The 16,209-nt window shown below is 48.3% G+C and overlaps 1 protein-coding gene across 1 annotated transcript in view; it reads left to right on the top strand.

The window, feature by feature from the left end:
- Positions 1–7,093: 7,093 nt before the first annotated feature.
- The window catches only part of SLC13A2 (solute carrier family 13 member 2), a gene marked incomplete at both ends in the record, with an annotated part of 43,671 nt that continues 34,555 nt past the window's right edge, over positions 7,094–16,209 (top strand). The window contains one exon of the mRNA XM_080714004.1: positions 7,094–7,195. Within this exon, the coding sequence (XP_080570130.1) occupies positions 7,094–7,195 (102 nt within the window). The remainder of the gene's footprint in view (positions 7,196–16,209) is intronic.

The raw sequence follows: 16,209 nt of genomic DNA, 5'->3' as shown, positions 1-16,209 counted from the left end.
ACCTGAAGTCAGCAGCAGCTCTGAGCCAGATTACCGGAATGAAGACCTGTTGCCTAACTGGAAAGCGCCAGTATCCCAGACTCAAAACTAAATCCGAAGAGGCTTCTCCTGCTTTATATATGATGTGAAGAGTTTAGATCTTATATTGGTTTGCACAAATTCCCTGGAGAAAACAAAAAATTGCTCTGTGAATATGTCTTTGAAAATAAGACAATAGTATTTCTCCTTTGCAATAGCAGTTATAACAGATGTGAAAATAAATATACTTGACTCTAATATGATTATACAAAAAAGAGCATGGATGCATTTCAAATGTTAGATATTGCTACTATAATCAAATTAGTTCATGTTGACCTTTTTATCATGATTCTTCCCTGTTAAGCGCTGAAACGTTGAACCATTATACTTTATCTCTGTAACGATATAATCAATTATGAAATTCCCCCTCAAACTCATTACAGCAGATAACTCTTTTGAGTCATTTAAAATTGTGCATAATGCTTTGAAAAATGGGTCTTTTATAGGAAAAAACTGGGATAACTGATTTCTATGGCTTTCAGAGCTAAAATATATAATATACTAAGCCAACTCTAATATTGCTTCTTGTGTTTTACTGTCAGATTAAATTACAGCTTTTATGGATGATTAAATTTTAGTACATTTTCAGTTGGTTCGTGTGTTTTGTTGTCTAATCCCTTTATTTTACAATGACCACGTTCATTTTAAATAGCTCCTTTCTGCCTGATATCTGCAGAACACTTGGCTTTAAACTGCAGGAACTGGTGATATCTGTAGGAACAGATCTAGTTTCTGTTCTTAGATATATTTATTCCTACTATAAAAATGTATCAGACTACATAGAATAGTTTTATATGTTCTCTCTTGATCTGAAAGATTGTATCTTACTGAATAAAATATCCCACTGTTTATTTTTATATGTAAAGAGATAAGTTTAATACTGTCTCAGGGTTTAATTTTTACTATTTCAAATCTATCACAGCTTGTAATTTCATTAAGGGAAGCCTTTGCCATGTTAATTTATTGGGTATAGGTCTACAAATGAAGTGTTATGTGAAAATTTTAAGCTTGCTTTATAACTGATTGAAGATTTTGAGAATTAAGTGAAAGTTAAACACATAGAAGGGATATATTAGTTACTTTGCATCAACTGTATATAAAGTAGTATAATGACAGTAATGTAAAAAACATTACTGAGGTAAAATTTTAACTGGCTGTAGAGTGGTGCTTTCCTTTTCCTTTTTAGTTATTTTCATCTTTACAAAAGATAGGGCTGAAGTAGGACATGGGCCCAGAGTGACGTTTCTTATGTGATCTCCATAAAGAAAGGTAGGATAGCTCATTAGCCAGTTGAGTGCTAGAGAAGGAAGAGACTTAGGAACCCAGTGCCTTGTCCTTGAATATTAAATGAGGAGATCTGTCCTAGCAAGTCTACATCACTGCTCAGGGATCGAGGTACTGTCTCATTGCAACTGGGTATGGGGAAAAAAAATGTTCATGCCTTGCTGAAATTTTCCAGGGATGTGGTCAATCCATCAGTTACAAAATTGAAATTTAGAACTCAGCTTTCACATGTGAACTCTGACCAACCTGAGAAAATGTTTAAAATAATTGTTTTTTAAAATTTGAAATTGAATTTTTTGAGTTTCTAATAAACTAAGTTATCTAACAACAACAACAACAAAAAAAAAACAACCACAAATAAAAAAATATAAAATAGGTCTGGGAGTATAGCCTGGAGGTAGAAGGGCTTCTAGGAACCCCAGTACCACCAAAAAACAAAAACAAATAATAATAATAATAATAATAATAATAATAATAATAATTAAAGTGGGAAAAATAAAAATAGGGCTGGGGGTGTAGCTGAAAGGTAGAATGTCCCTGAATTCAATCTCCAGTAATGAAAAAATAAATAAATAAAGGATCTTGGGTTCAAGGACAGCCTCAGCAAGTAGTGAGACTTGCATCAACCTAGTGAGACCTTGCTTCCAAAAGTACCCCTCTCTGGAGTGTGGTGGTGCACGCTAGTAATCCCCGCGCTTGGGAGGCGGAGCCAGGAGGATCACACAGGTTTGAAGCCAGCCTTGCTGGCTAAGGAGACCCTGTTTCCAAATAAAAAAGTATAAAAATAGGTACTAGGAGTGTAACCCGGAGGTAGAAGGGTTTCCAGGAACCCCAGTACCACCAAAAGTACCCATCTCTCTATCACAGAGAGAGAGAGAGAGAGAGAGAGAGAGAGAGAGAGAGAGAGAGAGAGAGAGAGGAGAGAGAAGGGAGAAGGGAGAAGGGAGAAGGGAGAAGGGAGAAGGGAGAAGGGAGAAGGGAGAAGGGAGAAGGGAGAAGGGAGAAGGGAGAAGGGAGAAGAGAGAAGAGAGAAGAGAGAGAGAACAAGACCCCTGGAGATCTTATAAAAGGCAGAGCCCAGTGGAGGACCTGAAAACAGTTGAGTCTGACTTACTGTTGAGCGAGTGGTGAGAGCAGAGCAGGAGAGAAGGCAAGGACTGGCTCCCGTAGGGACATGCACACCTTGCCAGGTGCGAAGGCAGGTGGATGAGCATGTGTAAGACAAGCTGAGGCCCAGTTGGAGAGACAGTGGGAGGCGAGGAAGCAGAAGGGCACCTGGAGTCAGATCCTGGGGCCAGGATTCTCAGAGTTGTAAGATAGATACTTAAGCCCTGCTCTACCTCTCTACTGTCTCTGGAGGACGTTTTGGAGGGGAGTGGGTTTTTCCCCTTCCCTCCCTCCTCCTCCTCCTCCTCCTCCTCCTCCTCCTCCTTCTTTTTCCTCCTCCTCCTCTTCTTTTTTTTCTCCTCCTTCTCCTTCTCCTCCTCCTCCTTCTGTCTTCTTCTTCTTCTCCTCCTCCTCCTCCTCCTCTTCCTCCTCCTCTTCCTTCTTCTTTTTCTTCTCCTCCTCCTTCTTCTATTTCATGATACCAGGAATTGAACCCAGGGGCATTCTATCTCTGAGCTACACCCCCAACATTATTTTTCATTTTGAAACAGGGTCTTACTAAGTTACTGAGCCTGGCCTCAAACCTGTGCTTCTCCTCTCTCAGCCTTCCAAGTATTAAGATTAAAGGCATGCATCTCCACACCTGGCTGGAGAGAGTGGTTTTATTGAAAACAGACCCAGTGCCCTGTTGTTGTTGTTGTTGTTGTTGTTGTTGTTGTTGTTGTTGCTGCTGCTGCTGCTGCTGCTGTTCTCCTCCTCCTCCTCCTCCTCCTCCTCCTCCTCTTCCTCCCCCTCCCCCTCCCCCCCTCCTCCTCCTCCTCCTTCTTCTTCTTCTTCTTCTTCTTTGGTGGTACTGGGGTTCCTAGAAGCCCTTCTACTTAAACAGGGTCTCTTAAGCCAGCACAGCTGGCTTTGAACCTGTGTGATCCTCCTGTCTCCGCCTCCCAAGTGTGGGAATTACAAGCGTGTGCCACCACGCCCAGCTTCTCCTCCGCCTCCTCCTCCTCCTCCTCCTCCTCCTCCTCCTCCTTCTTCTTCTTCTTCTTCTTGTGTGATTGACAACCTCAACTCTATTTTTATTTTATTTATTTAGTTATTTTATTTTTATTTTTTACAGTACTAGGAATTAAACCCAGGAGCATTCTACCTCTGAACTATACCCCCAGCCCTATTTTTATTTTGAAACAGGCTCTCACTGAGTTGTGGAGAGCCTCACTAAGTAGCTGAGGCTGGCTGAGAACCTGTGATCCTCATGTCTCAGCCTCCCAAGTGCTGGGATGGATTACAGGCCTGCACCACCATGATTGGTCCAGTGTGCCTTCTCAGCCCTGCTGCACTGTGGTCCACTCTCTGTCCCGGATCAAATCCCTGCCCTCTTCATCAAGTACCCGACGATTCTCCCTACACCTTGTCTTCTCTACTCTAGGCTGGATAGTCCCCAATCTTACAAATCATTCCTGGCGCTAGAATGTCTAGCCACTCTGCCTTTCTCAGGCCACTTGGGATGTGCCTCTGTGAGCTTCAGATCCAACCTGCTCCACCCCAGTTGCCTCAGGGGCCTTTGAATACCCATCCCACATGTCCAGGTATGAAGTTCCTAAAAGCCATCTTTGTGCCTTAGCCCAGATCTATCTCCAGCGCATCAGCCACCTGGCTTTGAGGACAAGCTGGCTCTTGCAGACTGAGCACATCTCCTCTGCCCTAGACTTTCAGCTGTTCTCTGATGACCCTCTCCAGCAGAGCAATGGGCAAAGTGCAATGCAGGTGTTTCCTGGTTATGACCCCCCCCACTGTGAGATAGTACAGAGACCTGCTGCTGGCAGGGGCCCAGCGAAGACTGAAGAAAAACAGCCGTGTACCTGCACAAACTGTTCACAGTCCATCAGGAGCCATGGGGTGGGGGTGGGGGAGCTCAATTATTCCCAACACTAGCTGATGGAGAAGCGGTGGGGCAAACAGGAATTGAACAGGACCTGGCAGGGTGGGGCCTGGCTGTTGTTACCAGGCAAGGGATAAGTTCTCTCAATGAATGTGACAGCTGGAGGTTTCCCAGTGGCCTCGGGACACTGGGACACTGACTTTGAGGTAAATTAATCACAAGGGGTTTTGGCTGCTGCTGATGCAATAGCCCCCAGCATCGATCCTTTAAAAAGAATCAGCATTGCTGGTTGTGGTGGCGCACGCTTGTCATCCCAACATTCGGGAGGCTGAGACAGGAGGATCGCGGTTCACGGACAGCCTCAGCTACTTAGTGAGGCCCTCTGCAACTCAGTGAGACCCGGTTTCAAAATAAAGAATAAAAAGTAGGGCTGGAGGTGCAGCTCAGAGGTAGAATGCCTCTGGGTTCCATCTCCAGTACCACAAAAAATAAATAAATAAATAAATAAATAAATAAATAAATAAATAAAAAATAAAAAAGAGAGAAAGAGAGAGAGAATCAGCAAAAGTCCCCAAAGCCTATGACTTTGAAGAGGTTATAGAAGAGGAATCCAAGGGTATCAGGAAAACAGTCACCTGCTTGTTTGGAAACACTGAGTTATGTCTCAGAGCATGGCGGGCTGAGCCAAGGGCATGTGAGGTCTTAGAGATCTGGGTTCTCTCTCACGTGCTGTGTGACCCTAGACAGGTAACATCACTGCTCTGAGCCTACATCACAGGTGTGGAGAGCTAGGTGAGTGGGGTGAAACTTGACAGGTAGTGAATGTTGCTCCTGGCGGATGACGCCCGCCTGGGTGCTTTGTGGCTGATCCAGAGCCTCAGGCCATGGAGAGGCCTCTTCTTTGGTAAAACAGAATTGAGGTATTGTCCTGCAAGTCTAAAACCCTTTGTGTGTCCCCAGTGCTTCCTGGCTGTCGCTCGCTTTGCCCTGAGCAGGCGGCAGGCTAGCCGTGTGGGCGTGCGGGGCCTGTGCCTGAATGGGGCTGTGGTGGCCGGTCTGTAGCTTCTGGCCCAGCCTGGCCGGGTCCCAGGAACCCTGCCATCTGTGTCTACCCACATCTCCGTGACCAGCTGCAGGGCACTGTGGGTCTCTCTCATACAGACCCACGGGGTCCAGGGACACCTTGCTGGTCTAGCACCCATTTCACTGTATTCCCTGGACGCGTGGCTGTCGGCTCTCAATTCTGCCCCTCAATGCACATGCCGACCACACAGAACCTTCTGTCCTCTGAACTTCACATGCGTCTGTAACTTTGCCAAACCGCATTACCTGCCAGAAACATTCTCCCAGACATCCTGTCTTCCACTGGCACACTCAGATCACCACACTCTGATAAGCTTGGGAAACTTGAATCAAACGCCTACTGTGTGCCGTAGAAAGTGAGGAGGTAAAAGGCACTGAGAGACCGAGGTGCTGTCCAGGTTGATGCCACACGTTTCTGCCTGCCCCTCGACACACGCATCGTGCACACCGCCGCCCCCCAGCCCTCCCTGCACTCTTCCTGCTTCTGGCTGTCCCACGTCCCCTTGTGGCCCAGCTAGACTGCACTCTCCAGCCTCAGCCTGGGTGCCCTCTCCTCCAGGCATCTCGCTGGGTCCCCAGGGCCCTCCTTCCCCCACAACTCCCACTGGACTGGAGCGCTCACAAAGCACGTTGAGCTCTGCCTGGCTCTGAGTGTTCAGGCCTCAGTTTCCCCATTAGTAAATTGAGACAGGAATGCCTGCCCACGAAGTGGCTGTGAAGTCAATGAGCAGGTTGGCTGAGCAGCTCCTGCCACGGCCTCAGTGCTGAGCCGGTCACTGGTGCCGGGGCATGTTTGGCAGATGGATGGATGATACACGGAGAGATCAAGGATGTTTCCAAAGTACAAGACAACCTTTGCCAGTTTACCATGGCATGAGGGAGGGGGTGCAGGTGAAGGAACCAGGAAGAAAAAAGCTAATATTTATTGTACACTCACCACGCACCAGTGCTAAACATACATAAATTGCCTAATCTGAGCCTCACAAGAAGAAAAGATTGCTACAGAAGGAGGAAGTGGCTGCCCTGAGGGGCCAAGTCCGTGGATTGTTGTCACACAGTGAGCCTGAAGTTGTCAAGACTGGTGACTTTCGGGATTCCCCTGATACCTGGAAGGAGAGCGAGGATTTATTGCCCCTGATCTTAGGTAGACTGGCAACTCCGGAGGGTAGGACACCTGGCAGGCAGGGCAGAGGCGGACACCCTGGGCCCCATGTCAATTTCTCAGCTGAGAACCTGGCTTTCAGGGTATAAAAAGAGAGTGGTAGCTGGCTGGCAGGAGGATGAGGGCTCTTACCCTGTGCGAGGCGCTTGGGACTCTCTAAGCACTCTTCTTCCTCGGGAGCAGCCTCTGTGATCAGAAGGAGTTAACTCTGGGCTTAACTTCTTAAAGGAATCTGAAGCTTTGATTCCTTGGTCTTTCCCCTCCCTTTCTTTGCAAAGTCTTCCTGATCTTTCCTCCTCCTGCAGATCCCTCCTCCTACTCCCACCTCCAGACTCCAAAAACACTGTGATTGCCAGGGTGGGTCAATGGTTAACACTCGCCTGGCTTTATATAAGCCTGCCCCAGGCCACCTGCTGGCTTCGCTGCCTCTCTGGTCCTTCAGTTCTTCGGCTCCCAGAGGCCAGAGGCCGCAGCTCTGGCAGTACTGATCGCTCCATACCATGGCCACCTCCTGGCAGGGCCTGTGGGCCTACCGCTCATACCTGATTGTGTTATTTCTGCCCATTTTCCTGCTGCCTCTGCCCATCCTCATCCCCAGAAAGGTAAGGACTTAGGGTTCTGGGGAGAGCTAACCTCAAGGGTAGAAGGGGAGGGACTGCCTGGTCCTAAGCTTGGGGCATCCTTAGGACTCAGCATAACCTCCTCATTCCTCTGCTCTGGCAGTGAGACTACAACCTCCTGGCCCTCCTGAGGGCTGACAGTCAAGAGGTCAGAGGGGCTTTTGCTTGGGACCTGGTACAAGGGCCATGTAAATCACTCAGGTGTATTTGAAATCTGCCACCTTCGGGAAAAGGAAGCCAGGTCTGGAAAGGAGATACAGGAGGAGACAGATGGAGTTGATCTACCTACCATGTGTCCATCCAGTCTTGGGTTGGGCTCAGCAAGGGCTGGGGAAAGGGGGAGGCCTGCGGCCAGGTTTGGAGAGGGTTGAGAGGAGAGGAGGAGAAAGCTGGCCTCAGGAAGTTTGTGCCTTCAGGAGTACAAACAGAGAGAGAGAAGTTCACCTGTGAGGTCTGCTGAGGGTGGAAATCAGAAGAGAACCCCTATTGAGGGTACACAACCAGGACACAGGGTCCCTTCCTCCTCCCCCACCCCCAGCAGAAGTTAAAACTTCATGTTTCGTTCATTTGAGCCCCCATTTCGTGGCCTGCACTCTGCACCTATAATACTATTCCCCATTTTATGAAATGGGTCCTACCGCCCCATTCATAAGATGGGGAAAGTCAGGGTAAGTCATTTATCCTAAGCCCTGGGATGGTTCTTGGTTTCATGGACCCTGGTCACTATGCCCTTTTGCGTTCCTCTGGAGGGAAACCACAAAGTTATGGATCTAAAATTAGCCTGGCTGACTTATAAAATGACTTTTTTCTTGGGCCAAAGCCAGGATGTCTCTGCTGGGGATCTACCAGATGGATTTTGAGATAAGCCAGGGCCACAAGTGTGATAACCCCAACACTACCACCCAGGGAGAAGCACAGCCCAGAAAGAGTCAGTAGCATGCCCAGGTCACACAGGACAATCTGAGTACCAGTGTACCAGTAGCCATGCCTCTTGGTGGGGATGTGTTAGGGGCTCCAGCCTGCCTGCCCGTGGCTGCCTCTGGCGCTGCTGCCTACTGCTCTCTGGCCCATAGATGCTGCCTGCCCTGTCTGAACTCCATGAACTGTGCACGGAGGCCAGGGATGGTACCTGCCCTTTGCAAGGACTCTGCTCCTGCAATTACCCTCTCCCTCCTGTCCTGCATGACCACTTTCTCCTTCCCTGCCTGATCTCGCCCATCAGTATACAATCACAGTGGAATATCTCTCATCTTAAAAAACAAACAAGACAAGCAGGACCCTCCTTCTTCTCATATCCCCGCCTTCCTTCTCTCATAAAGAGAGTGCTTACGCCACACGCGCCTATGTCAAGTGTGCATGACGCTCTTTCCTTGCTCAGCTCCCATCTCCGAGCCCCAAATCCCCATCAACCTCTGCAGTGCACGACCCAGTCTCACCTTCTCTGCCCTCAGCAGCATTTGTCACAGCTGGCCACCTTGCTGCATGCCTTCTCTTGGCTCTAGTGACATGTCTCCCGGGCCTCCTCCCACCTTCCCTGGCCCTCCCCTGACTGCGGAGGCCGAGGTTTCCCAGGGCTCCTCCCCCTCCTCCCTCTCCCCCAGGTGATCCTGTGCTGTCTCTTCTCTAAACAGCGTCTCTGTGTTCAGAGTCCCCAGTCTGTAACTTCAGCCCTAACCTCTATACTTATATTATCCAACTAACCCTGGACACCTCCTCCATCTGAATATTTTCCCTGTAAGCAGCCCACACATCTCCATTCACATCAAAACCCTAAGAGACCATCTTCTCCAGCACATGCCTCCCTCAGTCTTAACAAGAAATACTTCAGCCTGCTACCTGGTTGTGCTAACCCAAAATTCAAAAGCCACTCCAGGTAGTTCACTGTCCATCTCCCTGTGCGCCAGCAGGTCCTGTGCCCTTGCTGTCCTTAAAACATTACACAATCACCCAACTTACGATGGGGTTACATCCCATAAACTCAACCTGAGTTGAAAGTATTAGAAATTGAAAACACATGTCATGGGCCTAGCAATAGCGCACTGTACAGCAATGTAACTGTGGATAACTCGCCGCCCGTGCCCAGCATTGCCCAAGAGGATCTACATGTCACCAGCCTGGGGAAAGACTAAAATTCAAATTTTGAACTGGGTGGGTATGGTGATGCATGTCTGTAATCCCAGTAATTGGGAGGCTGAGACAGGAGGATTGCAGGTTGGAGGGCAGCCTCAGGAACTTAACAAGACCCTGTTTCAAAAAATAAAATAATAATCAAAAGGGCTGTGCTGTAGCTTAGAGGTAGGATGTCCCTGGGTTCAATCCCTAGTGTCCCTTTGTCCCCCAAATCCAAATTTTGTAGTATGGTTGCTACTGAATGCATGTCACTTTAGCACCATCATAAAGTTGAAAATCCCTAAGGGAGGCATCCGTGCTCTGAATGGAATCAGCCCCCACCCGGGGACTGTCCTGGCCTTGTCTTTTCTCACCTGCCCTTTTCCTCCCCAGACCACATTCCACCAACAGTCAAAATGATCTTGAACCCTAAGATCCTGTGACATCCCTGCTTTCAACCCCACAGCAATCTCCCCAGCAAACTCGGATGAAATACAGAACCTCTCAGAGTAGCCATGTCCTTGCCATCTCACCCCTGCTGGCCTCGAAGGGTCCATCCCTGCATCCTACCTCAGGTTCTCCCCGCAGCCTCTCCAGCTTTCTCTGCCCGCCGCCCCGACTGCTCAGCCCTGCCTGGACCATTCTCCTGGGCAGGGTGGTTTCCACTTCGATCCATCTCAGAAGTCTTTCTGACTGCCCCCGCCACTCCGCACTATAGCACTGTATCTGCCTGTGGTTTTGGTTACGGAGCACACTCTACCTGATATTAGATCACTCTACCTGATATTAGATCACTCTACCTGATATTAGATATTTGTTTACTCGTTCGACTTAGTCTCTAACCTCCTGCACTAGAGGGCAAGGACTGAGTTTTGTTCTATGCAGGATTCTAAGGCTTGGCACATAGTTGATGCTCAGAAAATAGTATTGAAAGCCGGGTGTGGTAGTGCAGGCTTGTAATTCCAGCATTTGGGAGGCTGAGACAGGAGGATCATGGTTCACAGACATCCTCAGCTACTACTTAGTGAGGCCCTTTGCAACACAGTGAGACCCTGTTTCAAAATAAAGAATAAAAAATAGGGCTGGGAGTATAGCTCGGAGGTAGAATCCCCCTGGGTCCCATCCCCAATACTGGAAAAAAAAAAAAAAAAAAAAAAAAACTTTTAGAGAGAAGAAATGAAGGAATGGAGAAATGTGGGTAAAGTCACACACCTGTAATCCCAGGACTTGAGAGGCTGAGACAGAAGGATCATAGGTTCAAGGCTAGCCTCAGCAACTTAGGGAGAAACCTCAGCAATTTAGTGCAATTGTGTTTCAAAATAAAAAAGACGGGTGTAGCTGAAAGGTAGATGGGATATAGTTTAGAGGTAGAATGCGTCTGGGTTCAGTCCCCAGGGAAACGCATGTGCGCGCGCACCCCTCCCCACATACACACACGTGGGTAAAAGGGACCTTTCCTGAATTCCTGTTGACTGTCTGCTTTCTAAGCTTGGGGACTTAGCCCCCGGCCCCCAGTGTGGGAAGGGAGAACCCCAGACTAGGTTCAGACCCGTGTCCGTAATAAGAGTTTACATTTACTGAGTATATTGATGTGCTCGGCACTGGACCAAGCACTTCACTTCTCACGAAAGCCTCGGTGATGCTTCAGTGTCGCTGTGAAGTTACTGGTGTTCGCTCCAGTTTACAGACATGTAAACGAAGGTCCAGAGAGCTCAACCCATTTGCTTAGAGTCCCACCCAGAAAAAAGTGTTTAGACTGAAACCTGGTCTTGAGAGCTCTCCTTGAGGCACACAGAGACATAGCAAGAAGGCTGCCATCTCAGAGGAGGGAGTCAAGGGAGGATCTAAAGCAGGTGATATGTGAGTGGGGCCTGGAAGGCTGGGTGAGATGTCAGGAGAGGCGCGGGGCTGGAAACAGCAAGGCATGGGGGAGAAGCTGAAACAGACCCATGAAATGCCAGTCCCTCTGCTGGTCCCCACAGATAGTGGGTCTGAAGCCTTCTTCTTGCTCCCCAGCTCGGCAGAAAGAAGCACCAACCATGTCCATGTATCTTCCGCCCACTCACTCATTCACCCTTTCCTTTGCTTATGGGTGAACCAGGTAGTGGTACGCTGTGTCCTGAGCGCTGTTTAGGTGTAGTGGGAGGGTGGAGGAAGACACACAAAAAGCATTTGCGGTAGCCGGGCACAGTGTTACACACCTATAATCCCAGTACTTGGGAGTCTATGAAGGAAGGATCACAGACTCGAGACCAGCCTCAGCAGTGTAGTGAGACTCTCTGCAGCTTAGAGAGACTCTTTTAAAATAAAGCCAGGTGTGGTGACACACACTTGTAATCCCAATATTTGGGAGGCTGAGACCGGAAGATCATGGTTCACAGACAGCCTCAGCTATTTAGCGAGGCCCTTTACAACTCAGTGAGGCCCTGTTTCAAAAAATAAAAAGACTTAAAATAGGCTGGGGGTATAGCTCAGAGGTACTATGCTCCTGGGTTCCATCCCCAATACCGCAAAAAAAAAAAAGGGCTGAAGGTGTAGCTTGGAGATAGAATTCCTCTAGGTTCAATCCCCAGCACAAAAAAAAAAAAAAAAAAAAAAAAAGGGTGGTGGTGGCTGTGGTGTAGAATGTGGGCTCAGGGTTCAAACTGAAGGGCAAAGTTTGACCACACCAGAGACCGCCTTGTAGCCAAGGGATTTATTGGAGGGGCTGGCATGAAAGGAAAAGAGAGAGAGAAAAAGGAAGGAGAGAGAGAGGGGGGAGAGAGAGAGCACACATGGGGGGGGGGGCTTGGTCAGCGCTATAAACATAAACCAGCTCAGGGAAGTAGGGCGTGGTGGCACGCGCTTGTAATCCCAGCACTTGAAAGGCTGAGACAGGAGGATCGCACAGGTTCAAAGCCAGCCTCAGCTACATAGCGAGGCTCTCAGCAACTTAGTGACACCGTTTCCAAATAAAAAATAGGTCTGGGAGTGTAGCTCGGAGGTAGAAAGCCCCTGGGTTCCATCCCCAGTACCATAAACAAAAAAACAAACTAACTAACTAAAAAATAGGGCTGGGGGTATAGCTCGGAGGTACAATGTCCCTGGGTTCCACCCCCAGTACTGCAAAAATAAATAAATAAATAAATAAATAAATAAATAAACCAGCTCAGGGGTACGTGTTGGGGGCTAATAGGCTAGGAGAAATGCCTTTTGAACTAACTTGCTGGGGTCCCATGGGGGGGGGTGCAGCCAGGTGATTGGGCCAGGGTCAGCAGGGCATGTCCTTTTCACTGATTGGCCAATGTGGACCAGGAGAGGGCAAGTCTTTCTGGTAACAGACCAGGTCTGGCTGGAGGGAGGGATGGTGGCTTATCTGGTAGGACCAGGGCCTCTCAGGAAAAGGACACTTAGCTCATGAGGGGTTTCTGAAATAGGAACTTAATTCATTTAACATTCCTCCCTTTTTCTTTTGGTTGTGGAAATGGCATATTGTTGGTCAGTCTGGCTGCTTTGAGCTGGAAGGGGGCGACATGGGGGATGTAGGGAGGAGTTAATGGGAAGAAAGTCTGGTCTCAAGGCGACTAGGAGTTCAAGGATCCAAGCGTGAAAGGCAAAAATTTTGAAAGGAATAAACTCAGAAAAGGTTCCTTGTAGCCACAGATCTTCAAGGGTGGTGGCCCAATCAGTGACGGAACCAACAGGGGAAATCAGCCAGCTGTCCTATTGGAGCCTGTATACGAATAGTAAACCCCAGCGTTTCAAAGGTAGCATCTTTCAGCATCTATCAGGGAAGTGACAGGAAAATTGTTATCACATCCAACAAAAAATACCAAGGAAAAAGAGACAAATGAAGATGTTACAAGCTGACGGTAGGAGGCGCTCTGTTCTGGTCCAGTCCTGTGGACTAGCAGAACTTAGTCTAACAGAGAGGACAAGAATTTGGGGGATGTAAAGCCCCAAAATCCAGGGGTTAGAGCACTGTTCAAAAGAAGTTAACACAGGACCCATGAATGCTGTATCCCAACCCAAGTGAAGACGAAAAAGTGGACGAGGTCAATGATGGGCAAGTCGATGAGGTAGCTAGTCGGTGTCTGCTCGTGGATCTCGAGACTTTATATCGAGGTGACCACCTCTCCAGATGTCCAGTCCTCTGGTGTCGTTGTCAGGAGTGGCTGATAACCCCTGAGAAGAAGCTGGTTGAACGTTTGATTAGAAATCTGGGTGATTCGATCTTGGAGGCATCAGATGACACAGGGGGGCTATTATTAGGACCAGGCCTAAGGTGAGGGAGGGGCCCAAGAGTGGTAATAACCATGGGCCGTCCCCTCCCATATTCCCCAGGAGGCCTCTTGGTGCCATGAGGTCCTTTTATCCTTTAGGTCTTGTATTATTCCCTTAAGGCGCTGTAGGTTATATTCTACCTGACCTGATTGATTGACATAATAGCAACATTCCTCTGTGAAAAACTTCCTGAGAAAAGGCAAGCGCCCCTTTTTCAGCAGTACAGGTCGAGGGCCCTCCTATTCTGAAGTAGGACCTCAGCTAAAGAGGAAAGTTGTTATTGGAGTGCCGGGATGGACTGCGCAGAGGCCTCGGCTGTGGTAGTAAGTTTTTCATTGAAATCTAAAAGTTCCTGTTCGAAGGCTTGTGCCTGGATAAGAGCATGTGCCAATCCCCCTGCTGCCAGCCCTGTAGCTGTAACTGCTGTAACTGAACTAACCCCTAGGAGGACAGCTAGGGTGGCTGCCCATCTATCACATGTCCTGGATAAGTCGCAGTTAAGTCCAGGGAAGGAGTTGTCAGCCGTGGGAGAGGTGAGCAGGTCGGTGGTGAGCAGATCAGTAACCACGGCCTCAGTATATAGGGTCAGGCTGGGAGTCAGGGCAACTGAATGACAGGGTCCTGTTGGGGCGGGCCCAACACAAGGGAAGACTTGAGAACATAGGAACGGCATGCCTGGGGGAAGGGTAATCGAGCTCCCAATTTAACAGGATCTATCGGGCCACAGGCAGGCATAAGGAACCGTTCCTGGCCCAGCAGGAAGTTAGATTGAGAAAAGAAGGAATTGGGGGAAGGGAGGAGCTGAATAGAGGTCTCCCTGGACAGGTCAAGGTGGTATCACTGGGATGGGAATTAGCCAGGACCTGTGGAGTGGCACACATAGGAAACAGGCTGAAGTACTGACGTTTGAGAAGTTAGCCAATAAGGATAGGGAGGGGAGAAAACTGTGTCCCATGAGAAAGAGAGGGTGAGATTTAAGTGTTTGAGACGAGCCACTTTCTGTTGTCTAGTGACATTGAGGGCTTCCAGAGCCTTGGTTGAGCAAGAATAATTTTAATTTTTCCTCGGCCATGGAAGTAATTGTGATTAACAAATCCCACAGTCATAATGCGGCTCTGCCAGGTAGTAGGGTTGTCAATTTAAAAAGTTACATTATTTTCGCCGCTTTGCTTTTTCTTTTGGTGGTGGTACTGGGGTTCCTGGAAACCCTTCTACCTCCTGGATACACTCCCAGACACCTAGTTTTTATATTTTTATTTGGAAACAGGGTCTCTTAAGCCAGCACGGCTGGCTTCAAACCTGCGTGATCCTCCTGTCTCCGCCTCCCAAGCGCGGGGATTACAAGCGTGCATACAAGCGTGCATCACCATGCCCGGTATTTTTGCCGCTTTTTTACTGTAACTGGGATGGTGTAATTCCCCAGGTCTTAGTTGTTCCCATATATGGGTAGGACCAGTGGTACCTGCATTTCCAATGTGGGCATCCCTCCCATCCTCCAGGGTCTCTGCAAGTGTTATCCATTTGGTCCTCCTGGAAGCAGAGATATTTAATTCCTCTTGAGGTGGGCACTGATGAGCACATGTTGAGACTGCATCAAACATGAGGAGAATATTTGGGCAATTATCAAATGGGCACGATTTTTTTTTTATCAAGAAGACGAATTTGTCTACCCTTGTTATCTAATTACCAGACTTCAAAAATGCATTGGCAAGGAGGTACAGTAAAACTGGGTACTGAGCAATGTAGTTGAGGTAGAAAGGGCAGGAAATAGAGGCCAAGAGAAAGTAAAATCATGCTTCTTCTGGGATGGGAGAAGAAGCACACAGGAGAAGTGGAGTTTAAGGGGATTGTCAAGAGAGGGCGTACAAGTAAAGCAAGAGGAGCGGGGTGAGAGATATTTAGGAGGGTCTGTTGTCACACTCAGCAGGCTTCAGCCTGGAGAAGTGAATTCAGGACATTAGGGTTCCAGAGGGTTCATGCAGCTTAGCAGCGGTGGGGGTGCGCAGCGCCACTTGGAGAGGGCCTGTCCACTTTGGAGCAAGAGAAACCTTTCTTGAGTTCTGAGGGGGAGAAAAATAGACCCAAGATCCAGGTGTTAATGGAAACTGGGAGGCAAGCCTATTTGGGTCAGGAAGCAGTGTGTCCTGAGATTTACAGAGTTGGTGCCTTATAAAGGTAAGAAGTGGGGAGACAAGATCTTTTGGCAAGGGCCCTAAAATGGGGCGATTCCAGGTGGGAGGGCCGGATGCCCGAAATTGCCTCAAAAAGGGAACAGCAAAGAAGGTTTTTTGGGAATAATTTGTAGTCAAAAAAGCACAAGAAGGAGTAATTTTACCCAATCAAGGTGGAGTTCCAGAGAGAGCTTAGAAGCCGAGCATGATGGCGCACTCTTGTAATTCCCTCACTTGGGAGGCAGAGACAGGAGGATAGTGCAGGTTCGAAGCCAGCGTTGCTGGCTTAGGAGACCCTGTCTCCAAATGAAAAAAAAAAATGTATGTATGTATGTATGTATGTATGTATGTATGTGTATACACACACACACACACACACACACACACACACACACATATATATATATATATGTGTGTGTGTGTGTGTGTGTGTGTGTGTGGTCTGGGAGTGTA

The sequence above is a fragment of the Muscardinus avellanarius genome (genome assembly GCF_963383645.1).
Source record: "Muscardinus avellanarius genome assembly, chromosome: 16".
Taxonomy (NCBI): Eukaryota; Metazoa; Chordata; class Mammalia; order Rodentia; family Gliridae; genus Muscardinus; species Muscardinus avellanarius.
The sequence above is the reverse complement of the archived record's forward strand: the minus strand, read 5'-3'. Positions and strand labels throughout refer to the sequence as shown.